The sequence below is a fragment of the Neurospora tetrasperma genome (assembly GCF_000213175.1).
Source record: "Neurospora tetrasperma FGSC 2508 unplaced genomic scaffold NEUTE1scaffold_2, whole genome shotgun sequence".
Taxonomy (NCBI): domain Eukaryota; kingdom Fungi; phylum Ascomycota; class Sordariomycetes; order Sordariales; family Sordariaceae; genus Neurospora; species Neurospora tetrasperma.
In genome coordinates this window covers 1161356-1176160 of record NW_009799100.1, presented here as the reverse complement: position 1 = coordinate 1176160, position 14805 = coordinate 1161356, and the positions used below count along the sequence as shown (strand labels likewise).

At 52.6% G+C, this 14805-nt stretch overlaps 5 protein-coding genes across 5 annotated transcripts; 2 read left to right on the top strand and 3 right to left on the bottom strand.

Annotated features, from left to right (window-relative positions):
• Positions 1 to 87: 87 nt before the first annotated feature.
• NEUTE1DRAFT_116257 (uncharacterized protein) lies at positions 88 to 1273 on the top strand (the record flags this gene model as incomplete). Its single annotated transcript, XM_009850797.1, has 3 exons — positions 88 to 287; positions 385 to 546; positions 624 to 1273. The coding sequence occupies 3 exons, from the start codon at positions 204 to 206 to the stop codon at positions 927 to 929; spliced, it is 552 nt and encodes a 183-aa protein (XP_009849099.1).
• A 216-nt stretch (positions 1274 to 1489) lies between these two features.
• On the bottom strand, positions 1490 to 2549 carry NEUTE1DRAFT_78189 (uncharacterized protein; the record flags this gene model as incomplete). Its single annotated transcript, XM_009850796.1, has 2 exons — positions 1490 to 2330; positions 2419 to 2549. 2 exons carry the CDS (start codon positions 2529 to 2531, stop codon positions 1490 to 1492), a joined length of 954 nt encoding a protein of 317 aa, XP_009849098.1.
• A 1058-nt stretch (positions 2550 to 3607) lies between these two features.
• Positions 3608 to 5384, bottom strand: NEUTE1DRAFT_120718 (dolichol-phosphate mannosyltransferase; the record flags this gene model as incomplete). The annotated part of the gene is made up of 2 exons (XM_009850795.1): positions 3608 to 5045; positions 5137 to 5384. 2 exons carry the CDS (start codon positions 5250 to 5252, stop codon positions 4427 to 4429), a joined length of 735 nt encoding a protein of 244 aa, XP_009849097.1.
• An 856-nt stretch (positions 5385 to 6240) lies between these two features.
• On the bottom strand, positions 6241 to 9706 carry NEUTE1DRAFT_144929 (uncharacterized protein; the record flags this gene model as incomplete). Its single annotated transcript, XM_009850794.1, has 3 exons — positions 6241 to 9163; positions 9230 to 9429; positions 9500 to 9706. The coding sequence occupies 3 exons, from the start codon at positions 9704 to 9706 to the stop codon at positions 6241 to 6243; spliced, it is 3330 nt and encodes a 1109-aa protein (XP_009849096.1).
• Positions 9707 to 11963: 2257 nt separating this feature from the next.
• NEUTE1DRAFT_144928 (uncharacterized protein) lies at positions 11964 to 13356 on the top strand (the record flags this gene model as incomplete). The annotated part of the gene is made up of 2 exons (XM_009850793.1): positions 11964 to 11985; positions 12359 to 13356. The coding sequence occupies 2 exons, from the start codon at positions 11964 to 11966 to the stop codon at positions 13354 to 13356; spliced, it is 1020 nt and encodes a 339-aa protein (XP_009849095.1).
• Positions 13357 to 14805: the final 1449 nt, after the last annotated feature.

The following is a 14805-nucleotide window of genomic DNA, read 5'->3' as shown; positions in this document are numbered from 1 at the left end:
GGCGCCTCTTCAATGGACATCGCCAATTGGAGGAGAGAGAGTGACATATATGACGAGGATGTCCATTCCCGATCGTGTTGTACATTCTGCTTCTTCTTCTTTCTTGTCTCTCTTCTTGTGATTCATCCTGCTCCGTTTCCTCTTTTCATAATAACGTCCAATCCAACCACCAAAACACCATCACCATCACAAACACCGCAAACATGAAGGTCACCGCTGCCCTTTTCTCCCTCGCTTTCGCCAGCTTCGCTGCTGCCCAGGACCTTGGTAACCTCCCACCTTGCGCTGTAAGTTTACCAATTTCCACCTTCTTCGCCTCCAGTCTTTTGATCTTGGCCCCTTGAATAACGGAATGAACATTATTAACAACCCATAAACAAACAGACCGAATGTGCCACCCCTTACCTCACCAACGGCATCGGTAACTGCGGTCGCGACCCCAAGTGCATCTGCACGGACGAGACCTTCATCAAGGACATCCAATGCTGCCTTCTGGAGAAGTGCTCGGCCAGCGATATTGATGCTGCCGCCGGTTTTGCTTCCACTGTAAGTTTTTGACGTCCTCCATATACAGATCATCGCGAAGCAGGTCAGATCAGGCTTCTAACATCACCTTGAAATAGTTCTGCAAGAACAACGGTGCCACAAACTTCCCTACCAAGGCCACCTGCGCGACCGTCGCTGCCACCGCCACCACCGGTGGCAGCGCTTCCGCTACCGCCGTAGTCACCACTGGTACCGGTACCGCTGCTGCCACTACTGTCACTGGTTCCAACAGCGCCGCCGTGTCCTCGGCCGTTAGCAGCATTGAGAGCGCTGCCAGCAGCGCGGCTACCAGCACTCACACCAGTAACCCCGGCCCCAGACAGACTGCCGCTGCCGGTCTTGGTGCCATTGGTGGTCTCATGGCTGCCGTTGCCCTTCTTTAAGGGGTGAATATGGTTTTGGAAATACTGTATAATGTAATGGTCATGGTGAAGTGACGGGACTTGGATATGCATGAAGCAAAAGATACGATATAATGAAATGTTAATACCACGGCAACTTCGATCAAGTACCGCTATACAATGCTTGTGTGACCACTCACTCATCGAGCGAGCAAGCTTGAAGTCAACCCCCTCCCCACGTGTGCTGTCGGTTAAATCAGCTGCTTGTCCTCGTAGGATCGTAGGACGGCAACTGATATGAAGAAACCAATGGTAACTGGCAACAAGAATACACCAGGAGCTCAGTGCAGTCGCACAACCAACAGCCCTGCACCTCGACTTGTACGAAGCCTCAGACGTGATAGCAAATAAAAAGGGGTATCAAGTAAATGTAGCGCACCATAAAGAAAGCACGCTCGCCAACTCGCAACCTCTCCCGAGCCGTGATCCACTTCTTATCCCATCCTCGGGCTTTCACCACCCACGGCTTCACACCCGTTTGTGTCCTGGCCACAACCCTCCCATTACTTCAACCACCACTACCACCCAAACTACCTCCCACCTCACTGCGTCTTCCCCCCAATCTTCCTAATCACCACCCGTCCATTGTTCAACTCCCACCCGACCCCAAACCGCTCCACCATGTCCTCCCACTTCATCCCCATCGTCTCCTCCAAATACTCCACCCCCACACTCAAATACGCCCTCCCAAACGCCTTCAGAACATGTCCTCTCATCCCCGGCTCCGCAAACTCCATCAACTTGACTCTGTACCCATCCACAGCTCTCTTGGTCCGTCTCCAACTCACCCAATCATCCGTCACCAGCGCTTTCAGCGTAGCATCCACTTTGGGGTCTCTCAATTTATACCGATTCCTCAGCGCATATGCCTCGGCCAGGTCCCCCCGGCGACAGGCTGTGTCCAGTACAAGATAGGACACAACCTCGTGATATTCGACGGACGTCAAGGGGTGCGTGGGAGAGCGGTGAATGACGCGCAGGAGGTAGAGAAGAGAAGGGAGGTAGGTCTCGAAGGAGGAAGAGAGAATGCCTAGGCGCACGGCGAAAAGGTAGACTTGTGTGGTGAAGTCGTCGAGGCGTGAGGAGGCGACGAGGGCTTCACGGAGCTTGCGGAGGGCGGAGAGAATTTGGGAGAGGTCAGAGGGTGGGGGAAGTTGGGGTGTGGAAGATTCGTGGGAGTGGGAGGAGGAGGATGATGGCGGTGCTGATGTTGAGCCGGCTGGGAGAAGCGGTGTTGACGTGTTAGTGCTGGTGGTCTCGCCGAGGGCTAGACGGGAGAACTGCTTTTGGAGAGAGTCGCGGTCGCCGGCGTCGGTGCAGAAGGCGAGATAACGCTCGGCAATTTTGGAGTAGTAGGCTTCTTGGGTCTTGTGGTTGAGAAGTCTGTTTGGTTTGGGGTTGATGATGTCAGCATTCATTGTAAGAGCAAGGTGAGCTACTTGGAGCGAGAGATGGGGTAGAGTATCATCACCTCTTCTCTCCCTTTGAGGGGAGGCCGTATTCGGCCAAAGGATCAATCTCTGCGGGCTTGAGTCGTGAGAACTGATGCCCCGAGGACGTTCTTCCGGCCTTATTTCTCTGCATCTCTGTCGATGTTTCTTGTGGTGTTTTGTTGGTTTTGGATGTCGAGAGCTAAATCCAGTATTGTTTATCGCGAATTCCGCTTGTGTCACTGTCACAAGGGAATCAGATGGAGTCGCTGCTGGAAGGCATGTCCCGCAATGGGTTGCGGGGCAGCACAGCGGCTTCCCCACGCTGTGGCAGGGGTGCTCTGTTGCGTGCCGGGTCGTGCCTTGACACCCTGATGGCCTCTGGGGAACCATTTCCACGGCAACAACTGCCGTGATCCGGTCATGTTTGATTTGTCTATTGTATTGTCGTCTTCAGACATGGGAAGTATCTGGTGGATGATGGTAATTCGTTTTGAATCTGAACGCTATTGTATCTTGAGTCCGCAGACATTTGGACAAGAATATTTGAAACCAATGCTCAGTCCCTTCCTCTTCCATCTAAAAACGAACAACAAGACGGGAAGGGTTAAGCGTCGATGAGATGACATTTGCAACCTTCAGTTCAATATGCGGGGTATTAGGTAAGTAGGGGATAAGAAGAAGCCGATTGGGATGGTCGACTGGAGATGTACCTCGGCTGGGTTCTGTCCTTCCTGGAAGATGTTGAAGTAGTACACATAGTAATGGTGATCCTGTGGTCCTCTCACCAAAGCTTCAGTTTCACGCGTTTCTGTCACTGGCACAAACCCGCCGAGCAAGTATAGGATACTCGACCATCACTTCACCATGGCGGACAGGATAAAGCAATTCGCCAGCCACCTCAACTACCCCCAAGGCCTTCTCGCCGGCCAAGTAGTCATCATCACCGGTGTCGCCCAGGGCATCGGCGCCGAGTGTGCCAGACTCTTCGCTAACGAAGGAGCCAAGGTTGTTGTTTCTGACATCGACGCCACCAAAGCCCAAGCTACTGTGGATAGGATCAATGCCAGCGGAGGCAAGGCCATCTCTGTTCCCGGTGACCTTCTCAAGGATGACTACATCAAGGAGCTGGTGAAGAAGGCTGCGGAGTTTGGCAATGGCAAGATTCACATAATCGTGAACAATGCTGGTTTCACATGGGATGCCGTCATTCACAAGGTGGTACAATATCTCTGATCGGGAAAAAGGTGCTGTTGATGCTAACACAGAAACAGATGACCGATAAGCAGTGGGAGACCATCATCGCCCTCCACGGTACTGCCCCCTTCAAGCTCACCCGTGAAGCAGCTCCCTTCTTCCGCGTCAAGGACGGCGAGCCACGCAACATCATCAACATCTCTTCCACCTCGGGCCTGCACGGCAACGCTGGCCAGCTCAACTACGCCATGGCCAAGGCCGGTGTGGTTGGCCTTAGCAAAACGATAGCCAAGGAGTGGGGTCCGGCTTTCGGTGTCAGGGCGAACACCATTGCCTTTGGACATATCGAGACTCGGTTGACGGCCAACAAGGAGGCTGGTGCGTTTGTGGAGGTTGATGGTCAAAAGGTTGCTTTGGGTATTCCTCAGAAGCAGAATGCCCAGAAGGCTGGAGGACCGGTCCCCTTTGCAGATATCCCCCTCAGGAGGCCCGGTTCAGCAACTGAGGCTGCCAGTGCTGTCTTGGCCATTGCCTCGCCCCTGAGCTCGTACATTTCTGGACAGACTATCAGTGTGACGGGCGGCAGGAATTGCTAAGCGAGTTGAGGCTGTGGGTTGTTGTAGCGTAGAGCGCAAGATATCCAGAATGATTCATGCCCAAAAACTCAACGTAATCATCAGTCAATTAGCGAAGCCCTCCAGAAAGATATGTACGCGGAACGAGAACAAAAACGCCATGCAATCCAGATCCCAGCCTTACTTGTACATCGGCCCAGCCCAGCCATTAGCTTTTATATATTTCGAAAGAAAGACCGTTCCCCTCATGTTCTTCTTGTGGTATTCCTGGTCCGGTTTACGTGGACCACCAAAGCTGCAGAACGCCCTTGGCATATTCCACAATCTCCTCGCCGCCGAGCTTGCTGTCGCCATACACTCTGTCGACGAAGGAGATGGGCACCTCAGCGATCGAGAAGCCTTGGGACTTGGCCGTAACAGCCAGAGCCATCTGCATGGTGAAACCACGGATTTCCGTGCTCTGGAACAGCTTCTCCAGCACGTCCCTCTTGTACAACCGGAATGAACCGGTCAAGTCGCTCACGCCAGGGCGCAGCACGGTGTCGGCAAAAATGTTGGCGCCCTTGGAGGTAAGCTTGCGCTTGAGGTCCCAGCCGTAAACACCACCGTCGCCGGCATAGCGGGTGCCCGTGACAATGTCGTAGTTGCCGGCCTTCTGCTTGGCGATCATCTGGGGAATGAACTTGGGGTGGTGGCTGAAGTCGGCGTCCATGATAATGATGTAGTTGCCCTTGGCGAACTGGAGGCCGTGGACGTAGGCGGTACCGAGGCCGAGCTTGCCTGTGCGGGTCTGCAGTTGCACATGGGGAGCGTAGAGCTTGACGAGCTGGGCGGCGACATCTTGGGTGCCGTCGGGGGAGCCGTCGTCGACAATTACGAGTTCCCAGTCGATGTTTCTGGTTTTGAGAGCAAGTTAGTAACTGGTAATCAAGGAAATTACCCAATTGGGATGAGGTAAGGCAATAGACTGGACTGGTAGTGACATACTGCTCGCTAAAGGTGCGGTTGAGCAGCCAGGTGATGATGGGGAGGTTCTGGCGTTCATTGAAGGTCGGCAGGATGACCGAGTACACATCGTTGCCGGTGGTCTTGGTGGGAGCCATGGTGACTGCTTATTACGAGATTATCGAAGTTGTAGAAAACGAGCGGCTGTCGACGAAGGAATGGATGGAATTGAATTGTCGAGATAAACCTAAGGAATGGAGGAAGGTATCTACCGTCGATGGTGATGGAAGATGGCTCACGTTCATGCAGTCAGTCAGTGGAGGTTCGAGGTGTCCTTTACGCGGGCTGGCTCAGGGGACCCGGTCGCTGTTACGCTGGAAAAGCGCTAGGCGACGTGGTGCCTGCCCTGTAATTAATGCCTGCCAGGGCCAGGGCTGCACTGAAATCTACCAAGGTACCTCTACCCCTGAAGTGATGCCGATTTCTTTATCGATAAGCTCCCGACGTCTGAACGGGCCCCCTTTTTTTTCTATACTGGAGGAGAAACACCACCAAGGAAGAGACGTGAACTAGGCAATCTGATCAATCTCATGGAGCATCACGCTCTTCGGCTAGTAAAGACATAGAACTCTGTATTGGACTAAGTACCTCCAGGCAGGCACAAGGTGAGCATAGAAGAAGTACACATTACACCACCGGTCATCTCAAGATCACAACGACGGAAGCACCATGTTTTTGGACGACTCGTTCAATTTTATAGCACGACATGAAGTATCCTCACTTCACTTCCTCTTCGCTATATGCAGAAAAACAACACTTAGAGCAACAAGGCCCGGAAGGTCGTGGTATCAAAGCTGAATCACATCAAAGGAAAATTCATACACTCGTTTTTAGCCCTCGTTAATCCTCCCCTCATTTTTGTCTTCTCTCATCTTCGTCAACATCGAACTATCAAAAGGAAAAAAAAAAGCATAGCAATGTCTAACCACCACGACGTCAGGCATCCACTGGTTAGCCAGGTGCTCGCAAGTCGAGCCGAGGCCGGGTATCTGTCGCAAACACAACGACAACAGCAACAAAAACACTCAAAAGCCAACACAACAAGGTCCAAAAAAAAAAAAAAAAAACATCATCAACATGCGCCATTTAGACCCGTAGATCATCGGCAGCAGGGTTTCCTGCCGTCGAGCTCGTCATGGTCCTGGCCAAGAAGCTCTTGGTCCTCCCAAAGCTTCTAGAGAGTGAGAAACTCATGGTCCGCTCTCTCTTTCCGCCATCGTCACCCTGGCTCCAGGCGCTCCTGGGCACCTTGTGGTCATCCAGGATGCCAGTGTGGCGCTTGACGGCCTTCCAGCACTCAATACCAACCACATACACAATCGACATGCCGATGATAACGCCCCACTCCCAGCTAATGTCGGTGTGCTTGAACACGTTCCTGTTCAGGCCGGGGATGTAAACGGTGGGGAAAACACTAACGAGGCCGATCAGGACGGCCCAAAACAAAAACTTGTTGGACCAGAGGTCGTGGAACACGGCAAACTTCTTGTGGTTGTCCGGGTCGAGGCGGAACATGCTTCGGCGGATGCTCTTGAACTCCCAGGCGCTAAGCAGGATCAGCCAGGTCAGCAGGGCGAACACGGCGGCTCGGGCCCGGAATACGGGGATGCACGTGTCGTTGTACCCGCGGTTGCAGTCCTTGCCCAGATCTCCGCCGTACTTGCCGTAGACGACGATGATAAAGGTCATGAGCGTGCAGGTCCCCATAAGAATGCCGTACACGATCATGTCCCACAAGATCTGGTTCGAGAACACACCCCTCTTGCGGTCGTGCGGGGGCTTCCTCATCACTTCCCGAGAGGCAGGCTCTTTGCTCAAGCCGAAGGCCGGGAAGGAGGAGGTAACCATGTTGATCCACAGAATGGCGAGAGGCGAGATGGGGAAGACGGAGAATCCGTCCTGGTCGCGGAACCCGAGACCGGCAATGAGCAAGATGACTTCGCCGACGTTGCTGCTCAACAAGTGGAGGATAAACTTTTGGATGTTCTCAAACATGCGGCGGCCCTCCTGGATAGCAGCAACGATACTGTTAAACTTGTCATCAGTCAGCACGATTTTGGCGGCAGACTTGGCAACATCCGAACCAGATCCCATGGCAATACCGACGTCCGCTCTGCTGAGCGATGGCGCATCGTTAACACCGTCACCCGTCATAGCCATGAAGGCTCCCCTCCGTCTCAAGGCCTCGATCATTTTCGTCTTGGTTTCAGGGGCGCAACGAGCAATAACCAGGGGAAGCTCTTGCAAATTGTCGATCTCTTCGTCTGACAGCTTGTCGAAATCAGTGGCTTTCATGACGGCACTCTCAGCCACGCCCGCCGGCAGCACGCCAAGGTTGCGAGGAATGATGCCGATTTCCCTAGCGATGGCTTTGGCCGTTTCCGGGTGGTCTCCCGTGAGCATGTGAACCTTGATGCCAGCTTCGGCGCACGTGCTGATGGAACCAGTCGTCTCACGGCGGGGCGGGTCGTAGATGCCGACGAGACCAAGCAGTACCAGGTTGTCCTCAACTTGAGCACGGACGGAATCATCGCCTTTGTGGGCTTCATCCGGAGCAGAGTACTCTCCATCCCACGGCTTGTACGCCACGGCAAGGACACGTTGGCCTTGGGAGGCAAAGTCAGTCATCTGGTCCAGAATGCGATCCCTAACCTCTTCGGACATGGGCTGCTGGTCGTCGCCGGTTCCAATGTGGGAGCACAGATCCAGGACACGCTCAACGGCACCCTTGGTGAATACGATGCTGTTCTCGGGAGAATACCCGAGCTCGTTGTCCTTAGGCGCATTGTAGACGACTGACATGCGCTTGATGCTGCTGTCGAAGGGGAACTCGGCAACCTGCTTCCAGCCCTTGCCCTCGAGGGACTTCTTTCCGTGGTCAAACCGGTGGGCGAAAACTTGAATGGCAATTTCCGTGGGTTCTCCGGTGGTCTTCCAGCCCTCGGCCTCTTCGTCATACCGGACCGTGGCGAGGTTGCAGAGCGCGGTCGCATGAAGGAACAACCTGAGGTCGGGAGTGACCTCGGCATCCATCTCCGATGCCTTGGGCTGCATCGGCTTTTCCTTCTCACCTTCCGGTACATCAAACTTGATGGCCTGGGTAGTTCTCTCCTGGTCGTAGTCACGTTCCTTTTCTTCCTTCTTCGCCTTGGTGTCATCCGGAGAGAAAGTTACCTTGCCCTCGGTTGGGTTGTTGGGGTTGGTGGAATCGCGGACGGTATAAACGCTGGACGGGGGAAGCCATGCCTTTTTGACAATCATGGCTCCCTGTGTTAGCGTGCCCGTTTTGTCGGAGCAAATGTTGGTCACGCCTCCGAGGGCCTCGAGAGCAGAGAGATCTCGAACCACCACGTTGGCTTTTCTCATAACAGCAGTGGCCACGACCATGGTCATGGTCAAGACAGCAACCAGGGACTCCGGGATGATAGCAATACCAGTTGAAATGGCATACAGGATAACCTCCGTGGGGATATTGAACTTGTTGACGGCAAAGACGATGATGGCCAGGAAGATCGCGCAGAAGAACAGGATATACGCAAGCTTGGACAGCTTGATCTGGAGCGGCGTGCCTTCGGTCAAACCGAGGAATTTGCCGATGAAATCCCATGTACGCAAGCCAGCGCCCTTGACCGGCTGGAGGTGGCCATGCTTGGTGCTCATCGACCTACCTGCCTTGCGTTGCTTCTTGTTGGTGGAAGCAGCAATCTTACCAACTTCGGTCTTCATGCCAGTTGCAATAACGATTCCGCGACCACGGCCCTTGCGAACGATGGTGGTGGCGTACGCAATGTTGATACGATCACCGATGCCAAGATCGCCTTCGGAGAGTGCTGGCTTCTCGGTGCCCGGAACCATAATGTCATTGGTCGTGATCTTCTCGACAGGTTCGGCTTCACCTGTCAACGAGGACTCATCACAGGTCAGGTTCATGGCCTCGAAGATGCGGAGATCGGCAGGAACGGTGTCGCCCATCTTGAGAAGGATGATATCACCGGGAACTACCTGAGCGCTGTGGTACGGTTATAGGTCAGCGGGCCGTTCGGTTCTTCTTTCGGCGGATATTTTGGCAACTTACTTTGGAATCACAGAAGTCTTGCCATCACGGAGTACGCTAGCACTGGGGGAGGAGAGGGCGCGAAGGGCGTCCATCTTCTTTTCGGCGCGGTATTCTTGCCAGAATCCGATTCCGACATTGAGGATGATGACAGCCGCGAGAACGCCAGCTTCGACCCAATCCTTGACACCAAAACTCAGGGCCATGGCAAAAATCAAGACCTAGCAATCACGTTCAGATGTCAGCATTGAGCTCTCCCGTCATGAAATGCTTGGGGAATGGGGTACGAACCAAAACCATGGCATTGCATAGCTGTCTGATGAAGATGGTATACCAGGCAATGGTGTTGCCTACGTCCAACTCGTTCTCGCCATACTGCTCCTGCAGCTTCGGCACCTGGTTCGTTGAGAGACCATTGTCGATGTGTGTGTCGAGGGCCTTCTCAACCTCTGGTACGGAGAGAAGGAAGGGATGTTTGGGGTATTGGGGTTCTGCCATTATGGCATGGGGGTCGATGGTGTTTGGAACAGTGCTCTGGGTCGTCGCCAAGGTCGTGGAGATGGTAACGCAACAAATCAATGTTTACGGTCTGAGCTGAGACGGCTCACAGATGTGTTGCCTCGTTGGGAGGACGAGGAGTCTTTGCAGGAACTTGGAGGTCTGAGCACCAGTCTGCTGCAATGCAGAGTTATAGACTGGGATTGTTGGTTCTTCTGTTCCTGTTCCCGAGCGGCAGGAAGTTGAGATTTGGGGTACATCAACAAGTGTTCTCGAAAAGTTGGGCACATGACTTTCTTAAGTACATACGCGGGCATCGCCGTCATGCCCGCTTCTCCATCGGTTTTCCCCAGTGCCGTCAAGCTGGGTCCGGTTTCTCCAACATCTTCAACCACCCACCCGTCAACCCTCGCAGCAATATGTCTGGGCATAACGACAGCCAAGCAAACACCAAGAGGTTTATCCTAGCCGGCCAAGAAGGGTTTGGGCGCGGCAGAGCAGTTCCTCCAGTGAGCTTCAGGGCTGGGCTTGATAAGACCCTGTTGTAGTGGCGGGAAGGGAGTGGCGATCGTGATGAGCTCAACTTCAGATGATATGGTTTCGAAGTTCCCAAAGGTGCGGGCACTCGACAAAGAGAAGCCTCTCCCGCAACCGGCTGTGATAGGACCAACATATCGCGGCCGAGCATTGGCATAGATATTCTCAGAAGCAATGGGCCTTGGCACCAAGGCTTGGCGTCAATCTGGACGGTGTGACAGACTTGACGTTCTGGAAGGCCGGACAGAGCATGAGGTTGTTTGTTTACTTAGACTACATATCACGCAAGAGTGGGGTTTCCGTGCTTGTAGTCGACGGTAGCTGCGCCGCATGTATTCGATGGAATGTGATGGCCGAGAACGCCCAGCACCGACCAGGGATGTACACAGCCCCCTTTTGATAGGACCCTTGGTGTTGTCGGAAGGATCTCATCCACGAAATGCTTCACGTGGCGACCAAGATGACGGGGAATCTCTCTTGGCGCCTATCTTGGCCCGACTTGGCCCATCTTGGTCTTGTGCTTGGCTGCCGCAATGGGATGGAAACTATTTGGTTGGCAGGTGGAATCGCGGGGTTGGGGTAAGGTTAATAGGCGGCCGGGGGCAACTGTCGAACTTCACATGTACACGTGTACTATGTGGAGTAAACACCGACAGAAGAACGAGCAAGACGACATCACAGACAACATAAGGAATTCTGATCAAGTGCTCTGAGACCCGTGTGATGAGTCACATATAGTGGATGAAAGACGGACACTCAACTTTGAGTTATTGATGTTGGTGGTCGGGAAGCTAGTATGGTCCGGTTTCAAGTTTGAAACATTTAAGGCTTATAGCCTTCTCTATATGTAAGTGCTTCAACTTGGCTCTGGGTGATGAGGCTCAGTTTTTGTGGGGATGCTTTGCTTTTCTGATGTTTGATTCAAACATCGATCACATTACCTGCTTATACAATCGGCAACCGCGCTTATAGGTTTATCAGATGTGCAGGAATATCGTGTATTTCCCAACTGTCGCTTGGAAGATGAAGCCGTAACGAAGCCGTTGGATGTGTAGTGTAGAGGTAGATAGTAGTGGTAAACGGATAAGTGCTAGTAGTCACTGGTGCATCTTCCCATTGCGTAACTGGGGAGGGGTTCAGTTCTCCAGTAGGTAGGTAAGGTTTGTGGTGGTGATCAATGCTTCCACAACCCAGCCCAACTAGGCAGGCAAAAGCATGTGGACTTTGAATACCTACCTAGCAACTAGCTCCCGGGCCTCGTATTGTTCCGGCTATCTGGCCCTCTGATTCGTCGAGGGAACAGCAACTGCCTTGGATGAACGAATGGGGGGATCTCGCAGTTGATCAGTGCACATCACCAGCCCACAACGGGAACCCTGGAAGCCACCGCGGTCCTGGTCCATCTTGCTGTTCCTGACCACGGCACCACGAACTGTCTTCACCTTGCTCCTGCAACTGAATTCCATCTTGGACTTTGAAGACACTCATCTCCAACCTTGCAATCATCCATCGTTTTTGCGTACTGTTCATCATCGACTACACTATCACCATTTGTTATCATAACATCTCAACGTCGAACGCACCCCTGCGCATTTCCCCAGATTCTAGACCCGCCCAAGCCTTCCCTCTAGTGTACCACTCAAATCGCACAGCGCACCCACTGTTACTGTCTACGCGGTATCCTCCCGAACTACGTCATCGCCGCCGTTCAACCATCACAATGTCCGCCCAAGTCAACGAAGGTGAGTTGGAGATACCCTCGCGACACGAGCACAATATTCTGCATAAAAACAATTGGATTCAGGCTTTAAACTGGTGCTTCGAGTTCTTGATCAAAGAGACGGATCTATACGGTTGCGCGCCATCTTACTCGTTACACGGAGCGCATTGGCGAACCCTTGTGCGCTCCTCTTCTGATTCGCCCGCGCGATATCATCGCCTTCACCACCACCATCGCCCTTGACAATAACCACCTATCCAACATCAACATCAGCATTCGATTTACCATTGCCCTTCCGGAAGCTGATTATCAATCAAACCCCCGGAATTGCCCCTAAACACAAAGCTACATTCAAACTGACAACTCGCCTCTTCCTCTTGGCGTTCATCACACAGTTGAGCAGCAACCCACCGTTCCCTCCACCACCGCCACCACCAAGCCAGACGACACCGGCTCCGCCTCAGCCCCCGCCCCCGTCCCAATGGAAAAGGAAGCCGCCACCACCACCGCCGAAAGTAAGCCTTCTGCGGCAACCGACAATCTCAAGCCCGCTACCGACGCTCATCCCGACGACAAGAAGGATGCCGAGAAACCCAAAAGCTTCCCCACCGTAGACGAGGTCGTCTCCCAAAAGATGGCTCTAGAGCCCACCGCTGCTGGCTCCGAGTTCCATGGCCTCGAGTCCGCCACTCCCTCCGCCCCGACGCACACCATCTTCGACCCGTCTCCCGAAAAATACCACGACAACCCTCGCGATGATGCCGTGCCTCCTATGGACGGCGTGCCGGAGTCGTTGATAGAAGAGTACATCTCGGGAGATGATGACTGTGAGGGCCCCGGGACGGGTTCGTCTATGGGGATGAAGGCTCCGGACCCAGACAAGGCTGCCAAGAAGGAGTCAACCGAAGACAAGACCGAGAAGAAAGTCGACGAAGCAAAGGAGGCTGCGGTGACCAACCCCGATGAAGCAGCAGCCGCTGCGCCATCGGGAGAGAACGGCACGAACGGAGTAACTGGAGCAGCAAAAAAGGATAATGAGGGCGATAAGGAGACCAAGAACATTCCCTCGGAAACCGCACAAGCCAAGGAAGACGCCAAGGCTGCTCCTGCTCCTGCCCCTGCCCCTGCCCTTGCTGCTAGTAAAAAGAGAAAGGCGGACGATTTCGAGGAGGACTATGATGACAACGAGGCGGAGAAACATGATGCGAAGAAGGCCAAGACCGAGCAGGCGAATGGTAATGGCGCCGGCGCTGATGGTGCAGCATCGCCGGTGAAGAGGGCCCCGGGAAGACCCAAGAAGACGGAAGCGGCCAAGGTTGATAAGGCGGCAAGGAAGATACTGAAGCCTGTGGGGATGACGCAAAGAAAAACGAGGAGTCAGGGGCCTCCTTGATCATAGATTCTGTGCTGTTTTGTCCAAGGGTTGCCATGATGAGGAAGTGAGATACACAAAATGTGAGGTAATGGGATCTGTCACTAATTTGTACGATGAGGTAGTGCAAGTGGGAAACAGTAATTAGGCGTATCTTTTGTTTAACAGGAAAAGGTATATGGTATGGCGGAAGCGTCGCAGGTTGACCTAGGGCACTTGGCATTTTCTGGAAATGGTGTACAAAGCTCATTTGGATATGAAGTAACCACTTAGTTATTGCCGCTTTGATTTTTTCTTTGCTTCTTTCCAGGCTTTTATTTTCCCAGATTTGAAGAGAAGGGGTGGTGTAGCAGTGTCCTTACAGGTCGATGCTTTCCGTTGGACAAGCGAGAGATCTGGATGATTGCTGGGCCACACCCCCATTCTTTCCACCTTGAATCCTGTTCATGTTCATGTTGCAACCCCGCGGGCTTCCTCTGATATTTTTTTTGGTAGGCAACAGCAATTAGTATGTAAAGTCTCTGTGGCAATGCATGTACCATATCTTCTCTTCCTTACTCAGCTCGTTCGGCGTCGAAACAACAACAGAGTCTCGAGACAGCAACAAAATTGACCTTATCTTTTTTTTTAATCTTTTATCTTTAATTTTTTTTTCCTTTTTTTCCCCGCACAATAACCATCGCCCGAAAGCTCACTTCTTGCCCTCTATAGTCGTTATATGGCTCTCTGTTCCGGTCATATCAATCTTGGTATCCGTCTTTGTAGTCATAGTCGTGATTATATTGGTACTGCTTGAGCTCGTGGCTTCTCGGGCCATGTCCCCCCCCATATCTTAAACTGCAGGTCTACCACAGACTTCGCAAGGGTCTAACTGTCTTCCAGACGAAATTATTCCACCAAAATGTTTGCGCGAGGGTGAGACATTTTGAAAATAAGAACGTGAGAGGTAAAAAAAAACAAAGAAAAAAAAAAAAAGAAAGAAAGAAAGTCGTGCGTATAGATAATGTGTGGTATTTTGCTGGTGGTGTCATATGTGGAAGTCTAGGTTTCTTCAAGTAGAAGTGGAAAAGAGAGCAAAGCGTGTTGGCATTTACGGTCTAAAAAAGCAATTGGTAACGCCTGTCTTCTTCTCGAAGTTACTCGTCCGAATCTATTTGCTAGGTACCTAGTCACTCGTTATCATGTCGACGGCTCTTTGACATGACACATGATCGTTGGTAGGAGCGATTCATATGTCGGTGTTGGTTTGTTGTTCGATGCTCTCTTCAGTAGGCGAGGATTCTGTCTTCTCCGACATGTCCTATATACATGGGCTACAGCAATTCCGGTAACATTTGTAGTTTTGACGAGGCACATTATTGAGTGCACCACTCACAAACCACAACACCCCTCTTGGTCTTGAGTTATGATCGGGATGGCACCAGATGGTTGTCATATACAGAGTGTTCTATTCTCCCCCTTTTTGTTTCC